Source organism: Channa argus, chromosome 7 (genome assembly GCF_033026475.1).
Source record: "Channa argus isolate prfri chromosome 7, Channa argus male v1.0, whole genome shotgun sequence".
Lineage (NCBI taxonomy): Eukaryota > Metazoa > Chordata > Actinopteri > Anabantiformes > Channidae > Channa > Channa argus.
The window spans coordinates 8,565,170-8,589,297 of NC_090203.1; the positions used below are offsets into that span (position 1 = coordinate 8,565,170).

Genomic DNA, 24,128 nt, shown 5'->3' on the forward strand with positions numbered 1-24,128 from the left:
GAAAAGGCAGTATTAATATTCACAGACTCCCAGCACTTCCTAAATATTTTATTACTTCCAGCTGTTTGATGTTAAGGAGACTCACCAGAGAGCCCCTCACTCACACACAACACACACACACTTAAACACATGCACATGCGCACACACACAGTCACACTAAAAAAAATGCACAACTGCCATCACAAAGCCACATTCACATATTCACTTGCCCATATGTGAGTAAACACACACAAACAAAAACTCACAATCATATGAACAGAAACATGAAGAAGACCAGGAAACACACACACACACACACACACATACAAACAAACCATTCTTTCAACACACACTCATAAACATGCAACTGCATGTATGTGCACAGCAGGAAATGCACAGTAAAAACATGAATGTTTACAGCCCCAAACTAACCAACGCCAAATATTGTTCAATGTGGATACATATAGTATCTGTAACCGGTCTCATGCAAATACACTCGACTGCCTGTACATCGATAATAATCTGTCTTTCAGGGGTTCTGTCACACTGAGTCATTTATTTATTTGTGTAATCAGTATTCGCTGGAATGACTTTCTTTTTATTTGTGAACTTGGTTCCAAGGGGAGAGCAGGAGAACATTCATCTTCTGATGAGAGCAGTCATTAATTCAGAACAGGCCCATCCCTCTTCTTCTGTCAGTCTGTCTCTTTGTCTCTGTCCATCAGACGAGCTCTTGCACTCTCTGTCTCTGCCGATCAGCCTGACTTTCTGCCACTGTCTCTCCCACTGTGTCAGTCTGTCTTTCCTTCTCTGTGCTCTCCAGTCCCTTCCAGCCTCACTCAATATCTCCCTTTTCCACTCATTTAGCTCATTTAGCTCAATGCATTTCTGGCAGAAATCTGGTTGAATCTTCTATTCACTATCCCTCTTGGCAAAATTTGTCTTGTATCCTAAAAATCATATGAAGAAGGATTTTACGACTCCGGAAAGTATTATGGAGACATATTTTGAATAAGCCATCTCAACGAATGCTGTGTACGCAGTAAAAATACAGCATTTGTGTTAGCCTAGCAGAAGTGTGTTCTTGCTTGTGCAGATACTGATTGGTCACTGGATTACATTGCTGGTCCATGTTGCATTGTACTGTATTAAAAATTGATGGTTGGGTTCTGCATGCTTTCTGCAAAATGTCTGTGGACTAGCACTGCTGCTCTGACACCCAGAGTCATCTCATTTAAATGAATCAAGTGTGTATTTCCTCACGTGGTGCTATGCTGGTCTGAACATACACTCAACTTGTGTCCCCCTTTCATTCTCTCCCTCCACCACTGTTTTTCTCTCCTCCCTCCATTTCTTCTCCTCTGATCCGTCTACCACCCGTGTTCCCAAGCCTGTTAATCAGCAGATTGTTAATGAAGGCCCAAGTTCAAAGACACAGAGAGAGGGGGATTGAGGGAGAGAAGGCACAGAGCGGTAAGATAGGGAGGAGTTTTGGACCAACTGTCTGTTTGTCAAAACATGTCCACGCGTCTGTCTCTTTTCCTGTCTTCTCTTCTGATGTGAGTCCCTCAGTAAGCTCCCCGCAAGGACCACAACACAGCATTTGCTCTTTGGGTTTCCCTTTCATGTTCCATTAAATAGGAGCAAGAAGGAGACAGCGAGACAGGCAGAGAGGGTAAGAGATAGATTAATTACATGTTTCAATAATGGAAATTAATTAGTCTTATTTAAACTTTGACGGGATCAACTAGTTGTCAAGCATTTTTCAGGGAACACACTAGAGTTCTCACTTTAATGGATAAATTCATGTCTCTCCGTGGCAGCTCGCCCTCCTTTCGCTACTCTTTCAACACTGTACATCAACTCCGCTGGCATCTGAAATTGTTGTTTTCATGCATATCATTTCATGTTTATTCCTACCTATATTAAGTTTCCCAAGCTTGAAATAGCTTCCTGACATTCATCTTTTGCTTTTTTTTTGCAGTACATAGACAAAACACAGCTTTTATGGGAGACAGTAGCACAGAGAAAACGCTAATGGTCAAGTTAGAAGCATTAACTAATCAAACACATCCCCTTCTTTTCTCCCTGTGGACGCCAACACAGTGAAAAAGTGAAAGTGAAATTATAGAAAAATTAAGACAGAGTGGCTGTGAGGATGTCACATAGTTCCTGCTAAAAAGGAAAAAATAAAAAGCTCCAATGCTCTTAAGCCATGCTTGTAACTGTCCCTCCCCAACTTGTGCCCTACCTAGATCAGGTCAGTCTGAAGATGGAAGATACCAGTTTGCTTTGCCCTATACATGCTCAGCTGCAAACACATATACTGCAGGAATGTTGCTCATATGCATTCAAGCACATTTAATTACCTTGAAAATGGAAAGAAGAACCAACATATTTTCAGACAGATCTCAAAAAACCACTCAAATGAAAAAAGAATGAGTCCATGGACCAATGTAAAAAAGTACAAAAACTTTTTAGTGCAACTTTTTTAGTTATAAGTATCTAATACAGTGCCATCACAACATCTCTACTTTTGGCTGAGCTTCTTGATTGACCAGTAAGGAATGTTAACAACTGCTCCATACATTAACGCTGGTTTGGGGGCCCCTGGGCCTGTGCCTGGAGGTACGTTGTGGTAGTTCATTCATAAACAACATTTTTCTGCTTTTAATTAACATGATTTATTACCGAAAAGTGTGAGGTATGGATCACGCACAACCAGTGTTGAGAGTAGTGTTGCACACAGTAGTGAAGGTTCCTGTGAGTGCAGCCTGTAATTGAGACATACCTGTCTTGAAACCTGGAATATCCATTGATTTGTTTTCCTAACTTTTGCTCATCCACAGAGGCTAGATATGTGTTATTTTTTTTTCTGGACTAACCACCTTCACATAATATGTTTCCATACCCTCACACCTGGGAGCTCGCTGTTATTAAGCTAAGGTCTACCTGAGGTTTACTGTAGAGAAACTCCAGCACGAAAGTATGAAGTATGAAGTTGTACTCCATCTATGCCACGATAGGCTGATTTGAGGGTTTGAGATGTATACTGAAGCAACAAGATCTTCGAACTCTCACAAGACGGAGACGAGGGAAGTGAAGAAAAACCAAACAGCAGGGCATCCGTCTTGTACACAGCTCTACATACAAATGCACGCTGCATTTGTGAGCGTGCGTGCATGTATGTATGTTTGTTTGTGTGTATGTGTTGTGGGTGTTTGTGTATCCTTTCTCCAGCAGGACCCCCAGATCAAAACCGCAACCCACTCTCCCTCCCCATTCCTCTTTCTCTCTCTCTCTTTCTCCATCTCTCCACCCCCTCTCTCATTAAAAACTGCAGGCCCTGGCTTCTAATTAAATCCCACTTGAACAGTCTTAAAGTCAGCCTCAGATTGATTCAATTTGCATTTCTGAACAGAGAACATTGCCTAAAAGGATTAATAAATTGGACAAAAAAATTCCTTCTTTCTGCGCCATGCTGTCAGAGCTTGTAAGACAACATCCAAAGAGAAATATCCCCCCCTCAACAAACGTCTATCCAACATATGCTCATGCTCTCTCTTGCACGTCCCTCCCAGGATGCCAAAAGAGAGAAGGAAGTGTGTATCTGGACTCTGTGTGTGTGTGCACATGCCTGTCCCCGTCTGTGGAACAAGCGCAGAGTCCTCTGAGGCTCAGTGGGGAAAGAACACACCAAGTCTGACTCTCACTGTGTGTACGTGTGCATGTATGTGTATGCTTGTCTATTTATGTCTGTGAGTTTGTGTGCGTGTGTGTGTTGTGGGGGAATTTTTGAGAGGGGTGACTTTGTTGGAGCGTGCCAGAGTGCTGAAAGTGACAAGGCAGCACAGTGGGACAAGATCCTTGCTATACTGTCTGTATGTGCAGAAACAGACCACAGCGATGGAGCCATGCCATTGGCTAGTGGACACCTACAGCAACATATTTGGAAATGCAAAAACACATTGCCAGCTAAGAGAGCCAGATTCAATTAGTGCGATAAAATGAAAAGAGCAAGCAAGATATTCCAAAAACTGATACTACTGCCAAAAATAAAAATAAAAAAAGCAACCACTAATACAAGATTTTACATTTACAGAATTACACTTGTGTAATTCTGTAAATGTATCTTTATCTAGAGTTTAGTGAAGAACATTGTTAAATTGTCATATTGTTAAAATTTGCACTTAAAAACACCAGCTAAAGACTCATCACCAATCAGTTTTTTCTTCATGAAAACATTTTTGGAAGCTTATAGAATTGTATCTACTAATGTGTGTTGTGTGTTATTTGTTGAACATTGTAAAACTTTATACTGAAGTGGACTGTGGGATGGACCATATTGTCACTGTTATTATTCAACTCAAAATGGCTTGTAAAATGGCTCCGAGATTTTCATATGCTGCTGGTAGCTCATGATTGAAGCCTTATTAATAAAAAAAGGGAGAACCACATGGAGAGCTTGACAAACAGACAGGTACACAATATACAAGTAGGCATGCCTTAATGGCATGACACTTGTTTTGCCTATAATTAAAGCAGCACAGGCAGACAAACTAGACTGCTATCAGGTCTCAAATATATCTAATACAGAACTGCAAAAAGAAACAAAATTTAAAAATAATGTTACATAATAAAAGAAGAAAATCTTTAAAAGTGAAAATGCCATCATCATTATTAGAATAAAAGTTTTGAGAGTTTACTGAATGTGCGGCGCTAAGAGGAAGGAAAATGTCAGGCCCTGCTTTGTATAAAACAACACTGACCCCTAGTGACATTAATTAGAATCGTCCAGAATGTGGGTGCATACAAATGTAAACATATTAATGTCTCTGTATGGGGATGGTTATTACTTAAACGTTGTAACAATACTTCTGTGTAAGTGTGTTACTGTCCATTTTGTCTGTTTATGTTGTATAGTGTTTCTGTGCTTTGCATCTTTGCATGTCTGCACTGTGGCAATTACAGTGTATGGATGTGTGTATATTTCTCCACATATGTACAATCGCAAGAGCATAGGATTTAAGTATTGAGTCTCAGTACAATGCATGTCTGTGAGATGTGTGTATGTGTGTATAGGTTTGTGTGTGTTCTCATAATGGTGTCTGGTGGACTGGGGCTTCCTTTGATGCAATGAAGGCCGACAGGCGTGAAACAGGTCCAATCAGGCGCGTGGGCACTGCCAATTAACCCTTTTCACAGTGTGAAACCAAACATAATTGCCTGGGGTGCAGGGCCATGGCCTGCCCAGCGTAGGCTGAAATGGACATTAACAGTGCTGCCAGGTGACCATTACACACAATTGAACTGCTGGGTGTTTCTCCAAATCACATAGTTACAGTTGCTACACAGACCTAATTGGCTCCTATTTCTAATTTTCACACCTACACAATTTATCTGGAATATCTTTTGAGATATTGTACTGTGCCAGGTTTATTACACCACTGCAGGCACAAAGTATTACAGAGATATTTAGCCACATTGTCACTCGGGGAATGTGGATTATGCTATATTTGAAATAAAAATTTCTCTGTATTACATTGTGATTTTGCAATTATTCGGCTCATACTGTTTGAATAATCTTAACTGGAACAAATAGTGGTTAATAACTTAAGCTTTGTGTGCACTGATAATCAATTTTATTCATGTTATGCTCAAGGCAAATACCCCACATTTTTAGTCAAACACCCAAAACTAGAGCACAGCTTAAATGCAACTAGAGCAGTGCTTTGTACGGCAAAAGTGCATTTTCATTGTTTTTCTTCCCTTAAATTAATGATCACAGTACTGTGCAGTTAAATGATAGCTTATTAATAATAAAAGACGTTATTTCAAATAAAAGAGTTGCATATGTAATGGAAAACTCACGCAATTCACACAGGGCTTGTGGTAAAGCAAATTATGTGAAGCAATTTCTAAAAATTACCTACATTATATTATATGTTCTTAAGAATATTTTTAAGAGAGTTATAGATTGTGTCTCAAGAAATTATAATTAAATCAATATTAAATATCCATCCTAATTTTTGTATGATGTCCATCAATAATTGTACCTGAATTGATGTTATAAACATCTGATAATGTCAAAATGTAATGACTGGCAGAAGAAAAAAGTCTTTAGGGGCATAATATATTTAAGCATAAAAGGACTATGATTCTGGTTTCCAATAGTTATCATTATATTTGCACACAGACATCATCAACAGCAACAAAGATGATCAACGTTAGAAATACTATGTGCAGAGGTAAGTAGGTCTAGGTTGCTGACACATGCATACAAAGTTAAAGTGAGTGTAGCAACACAAAGTTGCAGTAACTTTACAAATAGTGCAAAAATATGTTGCATATCAAACACAATGTTGTTCACAACTCTAATTATCTTTTAAAAAAACTATTGTCTAATATGTCCAAACGCCTCTGGATGATCGTAAAGGCCGCAAAATGTCTAATTTTTAGTCTTCCAAAGAGGAACCAGGTCACACCACTCAGATCTTTGCATTGGCTTCCGGTAGCTGCCCGCATCAGGTTCAAAGCTCTTACTCTTACCTACAGAGTCATCAACTCAACAGCAGCTGCCTACATCAAGTCCCCCATTCAGGTCTACAATCCCTCCTGCCCAACTTGCCCAGTGTGTTATTGCTTTTTGCTGTTCTTTTCTTTTCTCCCTCCACTTTCCACTCACCCCAACTGGTCAAGGCAGATGGCTGCCCACCCTGAACCTGGTTCAACTGGAGGTTTCTTCCCTTAAAGGGAGTTTTTTCCTATGTTGCATAGGGCTTGCTCAATGGGGGATTTGTTGGGTTTTCTCTACATATCTGTATAGTCCGGACTTTATTATGTAAAGTGCATTGAGATGACCATGTTGTGAATTGGCGCTATATAAATAAAGTTAAATTGAATTGGATAAAAGTAGTTGTCAAATGACTAAATTCTAAATGTAAATGTGTCATAACTTTATGTTTTACTCTCACAAATATACAGACATATATAAAGAAGATGCTTCAGTATTGCATTAGGCTTACAAAACAGATAAAAGATAATTAGGATATTTGATTCGGGGTAAAAAAAAACTATTCACATAGTTTTTTTTTTTTTTTTAAATGTGAAGGTCTTTCAATCTAAATACCAACATTAAGCCGCCAGGGGTCGCTAATTTCCAATTTCCATCCTTCAGCTTGCCCGCCTGACTAACTGCCCAACAAGAAATGTTGGCAAAACACCCCCTCCTCATCGTGTAGGGGGGAAAAAAATGGCGGACAAGCGCTAAATCCACACCAGAAACAAACACACACGTTACAAAGCAAGGTAAACATCCTCGGGTACATAGAGCAGCGTCTCCTCTCAGGCTCGGCGTCAGCGTTGAGTCCAGATTAGCACTGGCTAGCCCCGACGCGTGGGTATGCTACCGTTTGGCTAATGCTAATATTTGTATTCAGGTCAACGAGCTAGCGCGCTACCTTAGCATGCTAAGCTAGCATCCTGGGCTGTGGGCATGTCTCTGTGTGTAGCCGTGCGTAACATAGCATGCTGGATGTGGTGTCTTCACGGCTGCGCTGCCTGCATGCGTCTCTCCTCTTCATCCAGTGATACCTTTGTCTGATGTACACCCTTGGCGTTATCGTAAACGTAGTCTGAGTAATATAACCGCTGTCAGGTAACTAAATAAGTATGTACGTGAGAGCCTATGTAAATGTAGTTAGCCCAGGAGAGGGCGGGGGGGTCCCATGTGTTGGCTTTGTGTTTTGAATCAGGCGCAACAACATTTCTATACTGTGAGACGCTGGATTTGGTTCTAAACAAGAACACAGCGTCCCGTGTAGATTTCCAACAAGCGGCGCTGGCTGGAGGAGCGTGCTAGCAACAGGAGGACGGTGGTGTACCTGCTGATCTCCGTCACTGCTCCTACTCTCCTTGACTGGAAAACAGGGAGCTGGTCGCTTTAATTTGGACGCCATCCCCCTTGGCGGAGGAAAAAGGCGCACTTCTATTGAAATCATCCCGAGAGTGGAAACGCCGCTAAACGGTTATGAAGGTTTAAGGTAGGTATGTCAACATCAACAGCTCCATCTTTTAAGTTACGTTGTAGGTTCTGTGTCAGTGCTCTTTTGCCAGTTTTTGTTCGTTAAGTTAGCTCATTTATAATAGTTCTCACATTAAACTAAAGTCGTTTCCCGGCAGAAACTAATATTTGGCAAATGGTTACCAAGTGTCTCTGTGTGTTAGTACTAAATCATGTTATTGCTCTTAATAATAGCTTGGGAATGTTGAAACAACACCTTTGCCTATTTTCTGTCACAGTCCTTTATTGCTGTATCCCATCTAAATGTTTGGTTATTGGGATTCATATGGGTCTTAAGAGTTGCCACATTGGACTGTTGTTATTGTTGACATGTTGAGCTTGTTTCAGTCACTTTGACCTGTTGACCTGTTTTTTGGGTGTGTGTGTGAGATTGGTAATGTTTGGGTTACAGGGGTCACTGAGGCTCAAAACGCTGCCCTTGTCTAGAACCCTTGTAACTGATGAAGAGGGTTTTTTTTGTTTTGTTTTTTTAGGAAGGCACAAATTTTTACATAATTGGAAATACTAGGTTTTAATCAAGAGGGAATAGGTTTAAGTATGTGTGTATAATATTGTTAAAGCCCTGTGGAATATTTCAGCTGAGTTATACTAACAAATGCAATGAATCAAAAGCAAACCACATTATTTTATGAGAGTTATAGACTGAATTTTATGTTGATTTTGGGGGCTGTTTGAATTGTAATCATTTGTCCACTCCATTCATATCAATTACTTTCTGCCATCAGTACAGCAATGATTTGGATCTCAAAAAAAATCTTTAAAGCGTGAAAACGTAAATGAAATCCGTATGTAGTGCTTCTCCTTGTCAAACCTCCCTCGGGAAAACTAAAACTACAGGGAAAACTACAGTACCTTGTGCATCATTTTACACAGTTCCTCTAAATTCAGCCACATATTTACATATTCCTGTTTTTGTTGTTGTCGTTGTTGTAGTTTTTTTTACACACACTGGTGTATAGTTCACACAGCTACTCTTTTGTGTATATTTTTTCTTGTGTTTAGAGTTAAAGCCACTGTTGCATCGTGAGCTTGGTCAGTACTCTTGGAGCATGAGGAAGCCTGTGCCGCAGAAAGGTAAGAATACATTTTTAGTATTATAACAAACAAGGATTCCTGGTAGTTTGAAGGTTAAATTAAAAGAATGTCATATTTAAGTTCCTTCTACCTTATCAACTAGCTGTTTCTTTGTATAAATCAGATGTTATCCTGTAGTAGTCCTGTAATTCTAATAATGGGCTGGAGACTGTGCCAGCTATTGCAAGGTAATGAGTGATGAGGAAGTGACCCATCCCTGAGAGCTTATTTTGTCTCTGTTGGCTCATTCAGCTATAGAGTGGAAAGATGCCAGAAGGATCAAGCATGCCCGAAGTGGACGGCCTTCCCGGGTGCCCTCACAGTACCAAGGTAGATAACCCACAGCACCCACTGACAGGTGAATTAACTGGGTAATTCCAAACAGGTAACTGTGTTGAATGATTTGCATTAGCTGCATTTCATCATGGCACAATTTGCTACAGGTATATTTTTGTTGCTTTTTGTTTGAGCTTACAAAAAATTAAAGAAAAGTTGAAAGAAAAGTCAACTTATTGTTGATTGAATGTTTTCTGACTGTTGTACTTCTTGCAGGGCATTTCAGTTGGGATAAATACCTGAAAGAGACCGGTGCCATTGCGGCTCCTGCTTCATGCTTCAGACAGGTGAGCCAGTTGACAGGTCCTTGCGGAATGTCCACTCTTGCTCGTCTTTATTTTTCCTATATATGGAATTTTCTTCCACTGATGATGTTATTTCAATGCCACTTTCTACCTAACACTATCATCATCATCATCATCATCTAGAGTCTTACACCACCGGTTAATGATTTCAAGGCTGGGATGAAGCTGGAGGCCCAGGATCCAAGGAATACCACATCGACCTGCATTGCCACAGTGGTGGGCCTCACAGGCTCGCGGTTACGGCTGCGCTTGGATGGGTCAGACAACAAGAACGACTTCTGGCGTCTGGTCGACTCCTCGGAGATCCAACCTATTGGCAATTGTGAAAAAAATGGAGGCATGCTGCAGCCACCACTTGGTAGGAATGCTATTCATTACAAGCTGTTGCTTATCAACCTATCCTGCAAGGTTTTAAGTGTGTCTTTTCTCCTTTTTTAACTATGTCCACTAGATGTCAGTGACTGGCAGCACACAATGTAACTGCGTCGTATTCTATCCTATATATAACCTCCGGACTCAGCTTAAAAGCCACCTACCCAGTACATTTATTTACTGATCACCTATGTTAAAGAGACATGATTGTTTAAAGCTTGCTAAATAATAGATCTTTTTATTATTAATGTAAAAAAACTTCCTAGTTGACCTATGAAATGTGAATAGGAGTAAGGAAATGTGTATTGTAACCTGAGCTCTTAAAATGTATGTCCAACAAACATTCACCAAATCAAAAGAGATTAAATTTATTAGAGCACAGAAAATGAGTTAATATTAACATTTCAGAAGTTGGAATCGTAGAAAGAAAATGAAGTTCCTTAGAAGTATTGTTACAGAAATGATGGGTTATCAAAATGTTCAGGTAGATTTTGTCCATTAATGATTGCAGCTCTTGATCTTAAGTGGCTCAAAGCTTTAACAGTTGTTGTCTTTGTCAGGTTTCCGACTCAATGCGTCCTCCTGGCCCATGTTCCTTCTGAAAACGTTAAATGGAGCTGAGATGGCACCCTCCCGCATCTTTCACAAGGTACCTGTTCAAGGCTCACGAGCTGTTTCACATGTTTATTTACTATTCAGTTACTCATGTGTAAATGTGATCACAGAGATGCTATAAATAAAAAAATAAAAGATGGTTGACTTTCATAATATATGTGTAGATGAGAAATTTATTTAAGATTCATATGAAAAAATCAGCAGCATTTGATTGATTTTACTGCACTTCCCTGCTGCAAATGAATGCACAGTGTGCAGACTTTCATACATGACCACTCTTCCTCCTCTCCCTCCATGCTTCCCAGCAGGAGCCTCCCGCCCCAGAGCAGAATGCATTCCAGGTGGGCATGAAGCTGGAGGCAGTGGACCGGAAAAATCCCCACTTTATTTGCCCAGCCACAGTGGGTGCACTGCGTGGTGTCGAGGTGCTGGTCACCTTTGATGGCTGGAGAGGAGCTTTTGACTACTACTGCCGCTACGACTCTCGGGACATCTTCCCTGTTGGCTGGTGCACCCTCACTGGAGACAACCTTCAGCCACCTGGCACCAAAGGTATGAAGGCAACTATAGTAGTAGGAGGAGGATTTATGAAAAGAGGTCTAATTTAAACAATGTAACCAGTGCACAGAAAGCTAGGCAGGTATTACATGATCAGACTCGATGAAGCTTTTGTAAGCACTCTTGTAGCTGTGTTTTGGATCTTTAGTTGCAGTCACAGTATTTGTTGGAGAGACTGTCTGAATGCACCCTTTCCCCCAGTTTTTAAACTATATTGCATTTCCCCTTTCCAACAACAGCCACCTTTTCTCCCAGGCTTTTGGCCCTTTGCAACATCTATAAACACTGCAGATTTCTGAAATAGTTAGACAGAATGTCCCAACAGTCATATCTCAGGAACAGGGTCTGTGGGACTTTAGATAATTTACAGAGCAAATTGTCAACACAACAGTTTACATTGGAACTAAGGTTCCAATAAAAACTTTTTGCAAGGTTTTTTGGCAGTGGAGTATCCAGATATATTGTTTCTTCCCTACACGGTCATAGTGCATCATAGTTGTTCTGCGCAAGGTTAACTGAAGATAAATGAGGTTTATTACCATTAACCCTTTAACTTCCACACTAAGAAATACATTTCCAAAGAAATATTTAATAATGAAATTGTGTTGCTGCCTCTTCATTTAGCATTATTTCAAGATTTATTTGTCAGATTACCCAATCAGGAAGCAGATATGCAAGTCAACAGACTGGATTACTTGTCCTGGATTGTCCTGGATTATTAGGGTTATCCTACGCATGAACGGATTTTCATATAAAAACATCACAGAGATCAGAATAAATATTTTGAGTGTGTGAGTGAAACTAATTACTGCAAAATGTGTATTTTAGCATATCATTATCAAAATGTTCACCCAATTGTGCATATTCATACAATATAAATATTCAAGGTGTAGGATGTTTTTTGAGCTGTTATGTTTGTTCAACAACAGTGCTCACCAATCAAATGAATGGCGCTAATCTGTAATCCAGAACTGCATGGCTGGCTTAAGACAGCTCTATCTCGAAAAGTATAAAAGCCACAGCTTTATTACAGATAGAAATCAGGATTCCTATGTGTAATGTGTTCACAAGTAGGCCAACATTTTAATGTCTGTGTAGCTTACAATAAGCAATGGAGCTGTGCAGCACAGAGTCACTTCAACAGCTTTCAGACAATAATATTTCTTCCCAGGATCATCACCCAGTGGATATAATCAATGATACATGCATTACTCAATGAGGTGAATGCGTATAAATGGCCAAAGATAGGTTTTCTAGTTTACCACAGTAAAACGGCAAAAAAGGTCAACCGTGCAGTTACAAGGCCAGTTAAAGTGTTAATATGTTTTTTGTTTAGTTTTTTATTATATTTGTGAGTTACGTGGTGCATTGTGATATGCGGTGTGATGTAGCTACATCATCTGCATCGAGTCATTATTAGATGACCTTAAAAAGATGAGTAGGTCATTAGCACAGATGTTAAGTTATATTGAATTGTTTTTTAAAAGTTGGCTTATTAGTGCCCAGTAACATCTGCTCCAGTTTGTAAAATGTACTATTGCCTCTGTTTTTCCTGGATTTCCATTGCACTACTTTTCATAGTTGTAGTCATTTTAACTGTTTTGAAATGAGACAGAATTAGAGTTGGGTTAACAGTTTATTATAGAGGAAACATTAAAGGAAACTAGGGATACAAGGGTTATCAGCTACAAGGTCCACTGTACTCCTCAGTTAGAAGCCACGGAATGTGAAGGAGTGGAAAAGGAAGGAGAGAAATAGGGAGGCAGGACATGGCTTTGTAGCCTGCTAGTGTTTTATGAAGGCCTGGCACTCAACCATTTGGCAGAGTCGGGCCATGACGTGGATGAAACGAGCCTGGGTGCCCCTTCAAAAGGCCTCTCGTTGGCATCCTGTTTGATGAGACACCTCAGAGAGAAATGAGTTAAGCAAGGGGATCGAAATAAGGAGAAAAGACATGCATTGAAAGGTGGAGTGTTTACATTGTCAGCCGATGGTGGGAGGAGGGAAGAAGAGAAGGTTGGAAAAAGACATAAAGGAGGAGCAACACAGAGGAAGAGTGGGAGAGGACAGGGCAGGAGGAGAGGGTGAATCTGAGGACAGCTGTGCAGACAGTCCCACACTTTTGACTTTCCTTTGAGCAAAAGAGGTGAGTAAAGATGGAATGAAATGACAGAAAGTCAGTAAGAGTGTCAGATTGAAGATCCTGACACGATATCTTGCTGTAATATGAAGCTGGTAGTGGTGGCTTAGTGAACTCAGTGAACTCAGTGCACTCAGGGGAGAGGGGGGGGGGGAAAAATCAAGGTTTTCTTGTTACGTGTCTGTATGGCTGTATTTACAAGCACTGCCACTGATCAATCAACTTTTGGCTTAACTTTTTTTAAACTTTAAAGATATGTAGGATTGGTCCTGTTTGTTTAGGATCAGTTAGGCGCCTTGTTTTTCTTTGGCTTCACAGTGGCACCTCTAAGAAAATTTGCAGTAGGTAGCAGACTGAGCTGTGCATTGATTGGTGCCAGTGTAAAAGTGTGTTTAATAAATGCAGCCCCATGGGCAAGACGTGTTAATGAATGTGGCCGCTCCTCTCATAAATCTATCCTGGTTTGATCAAGGATGAATAATACTATTGTGTGTGTGTGTAGACTTGCAGGTGCATGTGAAGCCAGCTATTCTAGATATACCTTGGTTCTCTTTGCTAAGTGGTTTCTTTTGCATGCACAAATTCTTGATGTTTTTCCAGCTGCAGTGGCTCATATGAAGTACAGCACATATATTTGGCTGTTCTTTTTTTTGTATTTATGCTCTCTGTTACTGTTTTTCACATGTTGTTGTTCCCTCAGTGGTTCATGTGATTTTTGAAATGGTCCCCATCAAGAAAGGAAGGGTGTGTGTTCATGGGTGGACGCTTGAGAGATAAATTTTAAGACTGTCTCACGGCTGTCAGCTGCTCGCTTCTTTATTAGGGTTTATTCCTCAGGCTTTTAAAAGTGTTCACACATATCCTTTTTAAATTATTATTCTAGGCAGCAGGGACTTGATGATAGAACAGAGCTTTTTTTTCCTGTCCCTTCTTCCAGAATGACTCATTTTTCCCTTCACCTCTTCCTCGATATCCGTTGTTGTTTCTTTACTTCATCTTCATCTTTTGTTGATTTGTTATGGATTACATTTTATGCAGGCCCACGAGACTGCCTTAGGTTTGTCTGCTATAGTGACCTCTAGTTCCCGCCATAATGATATACATTTTCCCACAGTCTTTTAAGCTTGCCTTGTCACAAACATGGTTTGCCTGGATTTGCCTTATTTTTGAGAAATTCCCATATGATGTTAATTCTACTATCACAATAATTTGTAAGTAAATTACATTTGATTTGTTCTAACAGAAGCATCATCTTTTTGATTAGAACCACAGATATGGCTGTCATAGAAAGGCAGTCTTTATGGGAAGAAGTTTTTAAGAAGTTTGAATAGTCCATAGTACAAAGAAACTTGCACAAGAAAATCCCTTTCTTCATAGTAATACTGGTGGGGTGGTAGAAATCTCATGGCTGAGCTAAACTTCAAGCTTAAGGCAACTGCCATATAAACAAATGCTGTCATAATGAATTTCTCAACAGTTTGAGTTTTGTCACTGAGTTCACTAAAAGGTTTAAATTCACAGAGTGAGCAATCTTACAAAGTGAAATGAAGCATGTACTTCTTCATGTAACCTCTCGCCCTCTTCTCTCCTGTCTACCTGCTCATTTTCACTGTGAAGTGCACTTCAGTTTGAGAGTTGTAGTGTGGCGTCTGCAGGGTTAAAGCTTAGGAAGGAAGTTGAAGTGAGGAAAATCGTTTCAGTGCTTAGGATGTTTGACCTTGCCTGCTGTTGGGCTGCTGTGAGAAGTTGTATGTTGAAGAAAGTAAAAGATTTGTGATTTGTATCACAAATGTTTGATTGTACAAATAGAGATTATAGCATCAAACATGGTGTGTTGGTAATGCCTAATGATCCATATAGTAGGAGTGTGTGTGTGTGTGTGTGTGTGTGTGTGTGTGTCATTTCACATTTTCTAGGTCGGCTGTGGTGTAATGTGGACACCAGCACCACAAAAGCTTCTTAAATGTGTGTTCTTATAAGTACATCATTCGTGTGTTTGTGTGTCCTGAAGTAGATTGTTGAGTAAAGAAATTTTCACATCAGAAATGTTATTTTAAAAGCATTCTGATTGTGCTTTATTATTGCATTTTATTGTACCTCCTCTCATTAAATGCAAAAACCAGGATGTTCTTATTCAACTGCTGTTCTACAGCTTTATACTAAAGTCCCCTTTTATTGTGTTTCTGTCCATCTTTGCCCCTGCAGTAGTGTTGCCTAAGAGCCTTGGCACACTGACAGACGGGAGTGTGGAGAATCCAGCCATGCACCCAACCCCCACAGTGGGCAGACCGCCAGGGCAGAGAGGACGTAAACCAGGCCGTAGGAAAACCAAGGTGACAGGACCCTGGGGTCAAAAGGGCTCAGTGTTGGGTCCACAGAGCATCCAGCCAGGCAAAGACTTGGGGCCCATCAAGATCCCCAAGAAACGAGGGCCCAAGCCTGGCAGTAAGGTAGACATGTGATTTTGACAAACTTGCCCTTAATTGCAAGGCCAGTTCAACAACAAACCTGTAAACAACGATATTCACGTAGTTTTGATTGCATCTAAACATTTTTGACCTTGTGCCACATTTTGTTTTCTGTTTGAAGAAGAATTATTTTTTAGAGGAATCTCAGCAGGGAAACTAGCACCTCTTGACTCTGTGTCTTCCTTGTGCTCTATTTACAGCTGGGTTGGGCAAAGAAAGCTGGTTGGCTGGAAGATGCAATGGCAGGCCCAGGACGGCCAGTCACAGGCCCAGGGCGAACTAGGGGCAGACTGCCGTCCAACTGGGCTCAGAGGATAGCTCTGCAGCAGGCCCAGAATCAGGCTGAACCTATCAAGATCCCAAAGAAAAGAGGGCCCAAGCCTGGCAGTAAGGTAGTCATCCAGGTCATACATTATCCCAGGCACTAAATGGACCCGAATGTATAACGTTAATTATACATCCTTAGGAATTATACAAAGTACCCTACTGTTTGTTGGTGTTTTTCCAAGTTGACCGTAGCGGGTTTCGGTTCCAAAGTCACTGACAGTTACAGAAATGCTGCAGTTGTCCACAACACCTGCTGGCAGCAATTCTTTTTGTATGCTGGCAAAGCAGGTAGCTGCAGTCATCGGGAACTATTATTGCAATGATGAAAGATTAATAGAAGTAGTTACTTTCCGATGTTACCTCGTTAACATTTACTGTGCAGCATTTTTCTGAGAGCCGATATACCATAATATCTAAGTGCATCATAAGAGTCAAATTTGATGTTGTATTATAAAATGTTCCTTGTTGCCATCAAATATATGAATGGTAATAAACTAGTAAATACAAAATGATTTAAAATGTCCTAATGTGTGTCTTTAAAAACAGAGAAAACCACGGGTTGTTCCTAATCCAGTCCCTACGTCTCCCACCAGCAGCACCCCAGAGCCCGACACCAGCACTGTGCCTCTGGACAATGCAACCATCCCAAACTCTGCACTGCAGGCTCCCACAGGTACAAGACGCTCTGCACAATTGTTACTGGAGTTACCTGTCGGGATATCCTGTAAACGTTTAAGACCAGAGCTCATTCTGTCATGTTCATGACTTCTCTAACACACATACACAAACACACACACTGTCACTGGCATAATAACATCAAATAGATCAAATATGTCCTAAAACCTTCAATAACTATTGCCATGCTTATTTCGTTCCCTAGTTTGTGTCTATTTAAACAAGTATGGCAAGGTGGGACCCCATTTGGACCAGCGTCGTATTCAGAAACTCCCAGACCATTTTGGCCCAGGCCGGGCCTCCTCAGTGCTTCAGCAATGTGTCCAGGCTTGTGTGGACTCTGCCCACAACCAGAGTACAGTATTCTCCTGCCTCAAATCTGGACAAGGTGGTGAAGTAATTTCTGGTAAGAAATACACAAATCTTTCAACCGTAATATGATTTCATTCTTTGTCCGTGTCCTGGGGGTTGTCTTCATTTAAAAAAGGGAAAAAAAAAAAAGCTCACTTAAATTACTTAACTTGTATATTGTAGCGATAATGCAATTATTGACAAAACTGTAGACCATACGGAGCACTCCTGTTTGTCCTTCTCTCTCTCTGCCTGTTTAGCCTACTTTGACCAGCAGCAGCACACCCTTACCCTGCCTACAGTCAGCAGTGTCACCTATGTTCTCCGCTTTCTGGAAAAACTCTGCCACAACCTTCACTGCGATCCTCTGTTTGGCAGCCAGCCCGTAGCCAGAGGGGGTCTCCATTACGACAGTAACACCTACAATTCGGGTCAGGGCTTTTGTTCTCTCACTCTTTGTTAATGTCTTCATTTTGATAATGGTTAGGAAGCAAAAAATGAAGATCTGTTTTGAACATATTTAGGTTAACATTTTGCACTATCCATATAGCAGTCAGATTACATGGGAAATTTTTTTTTTCATTAGAGAATGTGAAGTTGCATTATGCCTTGTTAACTGTTAGGGATGCATGTGCCATCTTGTGAGGTATGTGTTCTGTTTACCTATGCCTGCTGCAGTGGTTACACTTGGTTTTGTGCATATGTTTTGATTGGCTGAAAAGTTGTTAAATTCTGTCAAATCTGATTCTGGACGGGAAGAAATTATTAGGTAGAAAAAAGAACCTAGAGCTTAAATCGCAATAGCAAGCAACAATAGGGGGATCCTCATAAGGTGGCACTCGTGTCCCCCGACAGCTGACAATGTGTGACCTAAACTTCACACTCTCTATTTGAGAAAAAAATAGCCTCACATTTTCTAACCTTAATGTCTTAATGAACTAAGCTTTGTGGTTACCCTTGTAATGTATGTACTTTACAGAAGAAGAAAATGTGTAGAGTGGAAGGGTTGGTACTAAGTCCTTATAGAACAAATCTTGCTCGAGGCAGGTACACTGTCCACCTCCCCTCAGTATATATAGTGTTTTACACTGCTGTATAAACAAAAAATTAATACCTCAAGAATAATGTGAGAAATGTCAACATTTATTATGAGATTTTATTGTGTAACTGTAAATATGAAGTCTGTATTTCTAGTTCTCCAAATGCAAAATTGTCTTTTCTTAATATTAGTTTGTTTTTTAGCCATATATTGTTTTTGACCAGCAGAACAATTAATTGTAACTAACTGAAAACATTTGTACCTTTTTAATGCTTTTCCTCTAAATGTGTTGGTTTTAGAGAGGAGAGGTTTTGGTGACAGCCTGATGACAGGGCCAGGCCGAGGCACCAAGAGGTTCCTCCATGATTACAAAAGTAACCTGCCTCAAAAACTGTCCAAAATCTCCCGGCACTCCATAGATGGTTTGTTACTTTTATTTATTTTTTTATTTGTCACAGTCCTCAGTCATGCACCTTAATACATTTTGAAAAGGCACATTTCTTGTTTGTTTATATTTAGACTGAGCTTATGGAAATTGTTTCTCTTGACAATGGATTTTGGCATTCTTAGTAGACAAAGAGCAGTTATATTTGAACAAAGAGCCATGTTTGGGTTTTTGGACTAGTTTTTCCCTCCCTAATAGGTAATATTGCTTTTAAGGATTGGATTTAGATAATTATTGGATAAGAATATCTTCTACCCGAGGCCTGGGAGCTTGAGGGTCCTGCACAGTAATCTTAGCTATTCCTAGGACTACACACCTCTGGACAGAGATCTCAGATGTTGTTCCTGGAATCTCCTCTCCCAGTTTGGGGGTCACAGCCCCCCAAACAACTTGTGCCTTCACTATCCATGTCTTTTCTAACTCCTCCTTCAGCCCTTGGTATTTCTCGCGCTTCTCGTGTTACTTCTTCCTGATGTTGCTATTGCTTTGGATTGCTACATCTACAACTACAGCCATGTTCTTCTGTTTGTCCACAACTATTGTGGATAAACTTGGTTGGCCATCCACAGTTTGTCTTTCTGTATCTGGAAGTCCTACAGGATCTTCTCTCTCTTATTCTTAACCACCTTTGCACAGATTGTTCGGTACACTATGCCAGCCACTTGGTTATGGCGTACCATATATGCCCTGCCTGCTAGCATCTTGCACCCTACTGTTATGTGCTCGATTGTCTCCGGGGTGTAGTTTACCCCGGACTCTATTGATCTTGTACTTACAGCCTGCTACTGTGCTAATCGGATTAGGGGAGTGTGTGCTCTCTTTCAGTCCAGCTTTGTCCAGCCACTGGTAGGATTTTTCGATACCGGCCACTTCTTCTATCTGACGGTGGTAGATACCATGCAGGTGTTTGACCATCCATGAGGATTCCTGTATCCCTTGCTCCTCTGGTCTCTACTGCCTGAGGTATTCACTAAGCACATCATCACATGGGGGCATCTTCCTGATGTATTCATGGATCTTGGTTGTTTCATCCTGGATAGTGGCTCTGACTCTCAGTCTGACGCCCTCGGCCTCCTTTCTTCTGCTTAAGTTTACAGTCTCAGGATGCTGGATTTGGGGTGAAACCCTCCATGCATTGTAAGGAGCTTCCTTGTCTTGAAGTCAGAGGCCTCTTTCTCCTCTTTTGGCCAGCTTTTTATGGCAGCGGGGTACCTGATGGCCAGGAGGGTGTAGGTGTTAATCACCTGGTCTTTGTTCCTTCTATTCAGCTGACTTCTCAGCTTACTCTTTGTAGGTACTTGGTAGAAACTGCTTTGGGTATAATTAAATACTTCTCAGTATAATTAAAATTGTTAGTGGTTAAAATAATGACACAATAAATAATCCTCTAAATGAATGAAATGAATGCATGTATGAAGTATTGAACTTCTGTCAAAGCAAATAGTATTTATTAATATAATCAGCGAGTCCCGATTTGTAAATGCACAAAGTTTTAGATCAGACGCTTAATTATAACAATTGACTGCTCTGTCTTCTCCAGCTAAGCTTCGTGTAATTATATAAAAGATACCACTGTAGTAAGGCAGAATCTCAGAGGCAAGTGAAGCATGAGGTTAATCATGTAATCATCTTTTAGTTTCCTTAGGAATTAATTAATTTAAAGGACTATTTAAGGTTTGTGTGAAAGGGTAATATCCCGTTTATAAGGACCTTCCACTTTTACAGAAGCCCAGACCACATGACATCCCTGTAGTTAGAGTCACAGTAATGTGTAATGTATCGTGACAAAATTCCTGTTGCATTCCGATTGTGATACTTTTAACCATTTTGTAGGTTGTGTGTTTGATTATTTGATTTTGATTATTTTAGATATGTTTAAGCATCAGTGTGTTGATTTATCTCACTGGAAATGTCTCTACATTGTCCCCAGGCGAGTCCTTTGTGGAGAATAGTGTTGCTGCATCAGAGCACTTAAAGAAGAGCCCTCTCTTATCAAACTCTATGGGGCTGACACCTGGCCCGAGGTCTCCTTCTAAGCTGCTGCATCACAACAACTCCCCAGGTAGCAAGAGACACTGATAAAATACTGTTACTATCTACACTGGTACAACTGGGATACTTGAGGGCACATTGCCTTTGATAAAAATGACCTTTATCACTCTGGAAAATGATCTTAGTCATTTGATTTCATCTTTCATTGTGAAGGCAGCAAGATAAACAGCAGAAATACAGCATACATGTTACAAAGTAATCTAATAGAATTGTGCGCTTAAAAGATTATCCTGAATTTTTCTCTTTGCTTGAGCAAAGCAGCCTTGGCAGTATTGTTGCATCACCAAAAAAACAAATGTTCTTCCATGCGTGTTAGGGATGCCTACCATTATAGAATCAAAAGGGTCATATTTATTTAACTGTAACTGGGCTTTAACCAATACAGGTTCTAAGACCTGCAGGTCCTACTTTTGCAGCCTTAAATACATTTGTGTTGTATCTTTAAAAGTTTAGTTTGTTGTAAGATCTTTAGAAGATGAATGTTGACCGATTCAAAGCTCACAGATGCTTGGAATTCCTTGTCCAAAAACAGTAGACTTTGTTTCACTACATTAGAGTCTGCTTACATGAACATGCTCATGTTTCGCTGTATATACACTGAACAAGGTTATACATTTGGAACTCTTATCTAGGCCCTCAAATGGGCAAGGTAGAGATTTACACCATCAGTTTGTGCTTTTGGTTCCTCAGGCTCAGGCAGTTTCCGAGAGAGCCCAAAGCCCAGTGGGCAGGATCCCAACTTGTGGACCGTGGAGGATGTCATGCAGTATATTAGAGATATCGACCCAGTTCTGGCTCCACATGCTGACCTTTTTAGAAAACATGTATGTATTCATTCATAATAGCGAAGACAATAACTATATTCTGCATTAGAAGAAAAAAATTTACAAATCACTTTGTATAATTATTTTATCAAATAGATGTTTTAGGTTACTTTCGACCTCATGTTTTGTTTAGTACATTGCACATTGCCCACATTTTCAGTTTTCATTCCCTTTCTCTGCTGTAGGAGATTGATGGGAAAGCACTCCTGTTGCTGCGGAGCGACATGATGATGAAATACATGGGTTTGAAGCTCGGACCGGCCCTCAAACTCACCTTCCACATCGACAAGCTCAAACGGGCTTGACAAGGTCAGCCAACCTGCTGCAGCCTTTCAAAGGACTCATCTCCATCCCCACCTCCCTGGTCTAGGATCAGTATATCATGCACTACATATTGGACACTATATACTGACCATTTTCATGTAGCAGCTTCCATCAGACCTCCATATCTGATATTACCGCCTCCTGTCCTGACCTCATCCAATGAGAACGGTTTATTTTGTGTAGCACAATCCAGCCCTAAGGCAGCATGGGATATGTAGGTTCATCCACTTGTCCATCATCTACTTTATGTTTCAGTATAATTTGAAAAGTAATTTGTGGCCATTTTAACTGTACAAGGCTTTACATTTAATCTGTACATTTCATATTTTGTACTTTGTGGATATATGGACTTGTATTTTTGCCTTTTTTAACAATTTGTGTTGGATATACTAAAAGTAGGAAAACCCTAAAAGCAGACAAGAAATAAATATACTCATCCCAGTAGTTGGGAATGCTTCTAATTAATCGTCTCCGTTTGAGGCACAATTTTGCAACTACAGCAATTTTAATTAGCAATGTTATTTTTTTTCCTTTTGTGAAAGGAAAAAAAACTTTATTCTGGAAATACTGCCATGAGGAAAATTCTTTTGTCTTATTCCTGATGTTGTTTACAAAACCTTGTCTTGTCCTTGTTATTTGTACTTTTTTATTTTTTATACTATATTATTAGAGATCCTACATGGAGAGCCCTATCATACTTAACATTGGCCAATAAATATATAATAATTCAACTGTTGATTTAGTTTTGTTTTGAATTGTCAGACTTTTAAGCCGCAGTATTTTCTCATTTTGATTTTTTGAGAAGAGCTTAAAAATTGCATTGGCATTTAAAATGCATTTGAATGCATGATCATTTATTCCTTTTTTACTTTGAGGAGCACTGAGGGGCCTCCATTGACAGAGGTTCGCCAACAGAGGGCAGCAGAGCATTGGCTACTTTTGTTTGCGCTCATGTTTTCTTGGTGTTTCTCCCCTGAGAGCCACTGACATGCACTACCTTGGATGGCCATATCTCCATCTGGTAGACTCAGCATGATAATCTCTGATAATTTTATAACAGGTGAAGATTACTTATGGCTTTTACCATGTTGTTTCACTGTCAGTATTTCTCCTGTGTTCCTTGTGTCCTCATTAATTTTGCATTATCTAAAAACCTTTTTTAATTATGTCTGTCTACTATTCGTGCTGTTTCTGGTAAATATTGTCATTTTTTTCTGCCAGTACATGAGTGGGCTTTTTAGGTTGTGGGTGAAAATGACTTGCGTCTCAGCACAAGGCAGAACAACCTCACCACATCCTGCTAGTAAAAACAAGAAAACCAATCAGTTGAAGACGGCGACCAAATCCACAGTTTTTAACTGACATGGATGAATATGAAAGCACGCCTCTGTGGGTAAGGAGCATATGACACATACACGCAATCTGTGCTGTTTGTGTGTTATGCTCAGGCACATGTGACAAACTCAGAGCTTATGGCTGAAGCTCATGCTTGTTGATGGGTAATTGTAGCCAAAGTGCTATTTATAGAAATAACAGCCCCTTGTGCCACATATTGTGTTTGTAGAGAGTGATTTTTTTTTTTTTTTTAAAGGTGCCATGGTTGTTGTACAGATAGAGCATCATTGGCTAGGTCCTCTGGAAACATACAAGCAAGATAGATTAACTTCATTATCATCAAATGCAGTGGTATTGGATACTTTGGGGAAAATCCTGCCCTTAATATTTACCAACAATGTTGTGCTGAGCTGCTGAGTCATTACTTTTCTATGCTTCAACAGTCGCATACCATATTGAGTATTGAGACAGTTTCACTATGTATGAGAGGAAGTTTTGCTGGTGTGCAGATCAACCAGAACTTTGAGGTGGTGGTGGTGGTGGTGGTGGGTGTGAGGGCGGGTGACTTTCTCGAATTTTCACTTTAGATCTTTTCACTTTAGACTTTTTCTTATTTTGTTTTATATTCTCTGCAAAACCATTCTGGCATGTCTCAAACAAGTGTGGGCACAGTTAGAGAAAAGCAATACAAAAATAAGGTGCTCAGTCCACCACCTTCTCTCCAGATGATTCCAGGATTCCCAGCACGCCTTTGGGCTTTCAGTTGAGATGCACTCAGTGTCATAAAGGTCCAAGTGTGCCTGCGAACCCCTGAGGCCACAGTTAG

At 40.2% G+C, this 24,128-nt stretch overlaps 1 protein-coding gene across 4 annotated transcripts; it reads left to right on the forward strand.

Annotated features, from left to right (window-relative positions):
- Window positions 1-7,155: 7,155 nt before the first annotated feature.
- LOC137130289 (polycomb protein SCMH1) lies at window positions 7,156-22,698 on the forward strand. 4 transcript variants are annotated; one of them, XM_067510221.1, is made up of 16 exons: window positions 7,156-8,021; window positions 9,065-9,136; window positions 9,389-9,466; window positions 9,689-9,759; window positions 9,901-10,135; window positions 10,710-10,798; window positions 11,073-11,316; window positions 15,668-15,912; window positions 16,131-16,322; window positions 16,804-16,930; window positions 17,138-17,338; window positions 17,544-17,714; window positions 18,622-18,744; window positions 20,698-20,829; window positions 21,510-21,643; window positions 21,829-22,698. In XM_067510221.1, the coding sequence occupies exons 2-16, from the start codon at window positions 9,112-9,114 to the stop codon at window positions 21,946-21,948; spliced, it is 2,187 nt and encodes a 728-aa protein (XP_067366322.1). In that variant the 5' UTR covers window positions 7,156-8,021; window positions 9,065-9,111; the 3' UTR covers window positions 21,949-22,698. The 4 variants fall into 4 exon arrangements, with proteins under 4 accessions (XP_067366322.1, XP_067366321.1, XP_067366320.1 ...); XM_067510220.1 differs by having other exon boundaries at window positions 7,157-8,025; window positions 11,070-11,316; XM_067510219.1 differs by having other exon boundaries at window positions 7,157-8,021; window positions 11,070-11,316.
- Window positions 22,699-24,128: the final 1,430 nt, after the last annotated feature.

What these genes read in the sequence shown, in the direction of transcription:
- LOC137130289 (XM_067510220.1), top strand. Translation starts at nt 9,112, where the DNA reads ATGAGGAAGCCTGTGCCGCAGAAAG. An exon ending in GAAGCCTGTGCCGCAGAAAG is followed by an intron (nt 9,137 to 9,388) that starts GTAAGAATACAT and finishes TGGCTCATTCAG; the next exon opens with CTATAGAGTGGAAAGATGCC. An exon ending in CTCCCGGCACTCCATAGATG is followed by an intron (nt 18,745 to 20,697) that starts GTTTGTTACTTT and finishes CATTGTCCCCAG; the next exon opens with GCGAGTCCTTTGTGGAGAAT.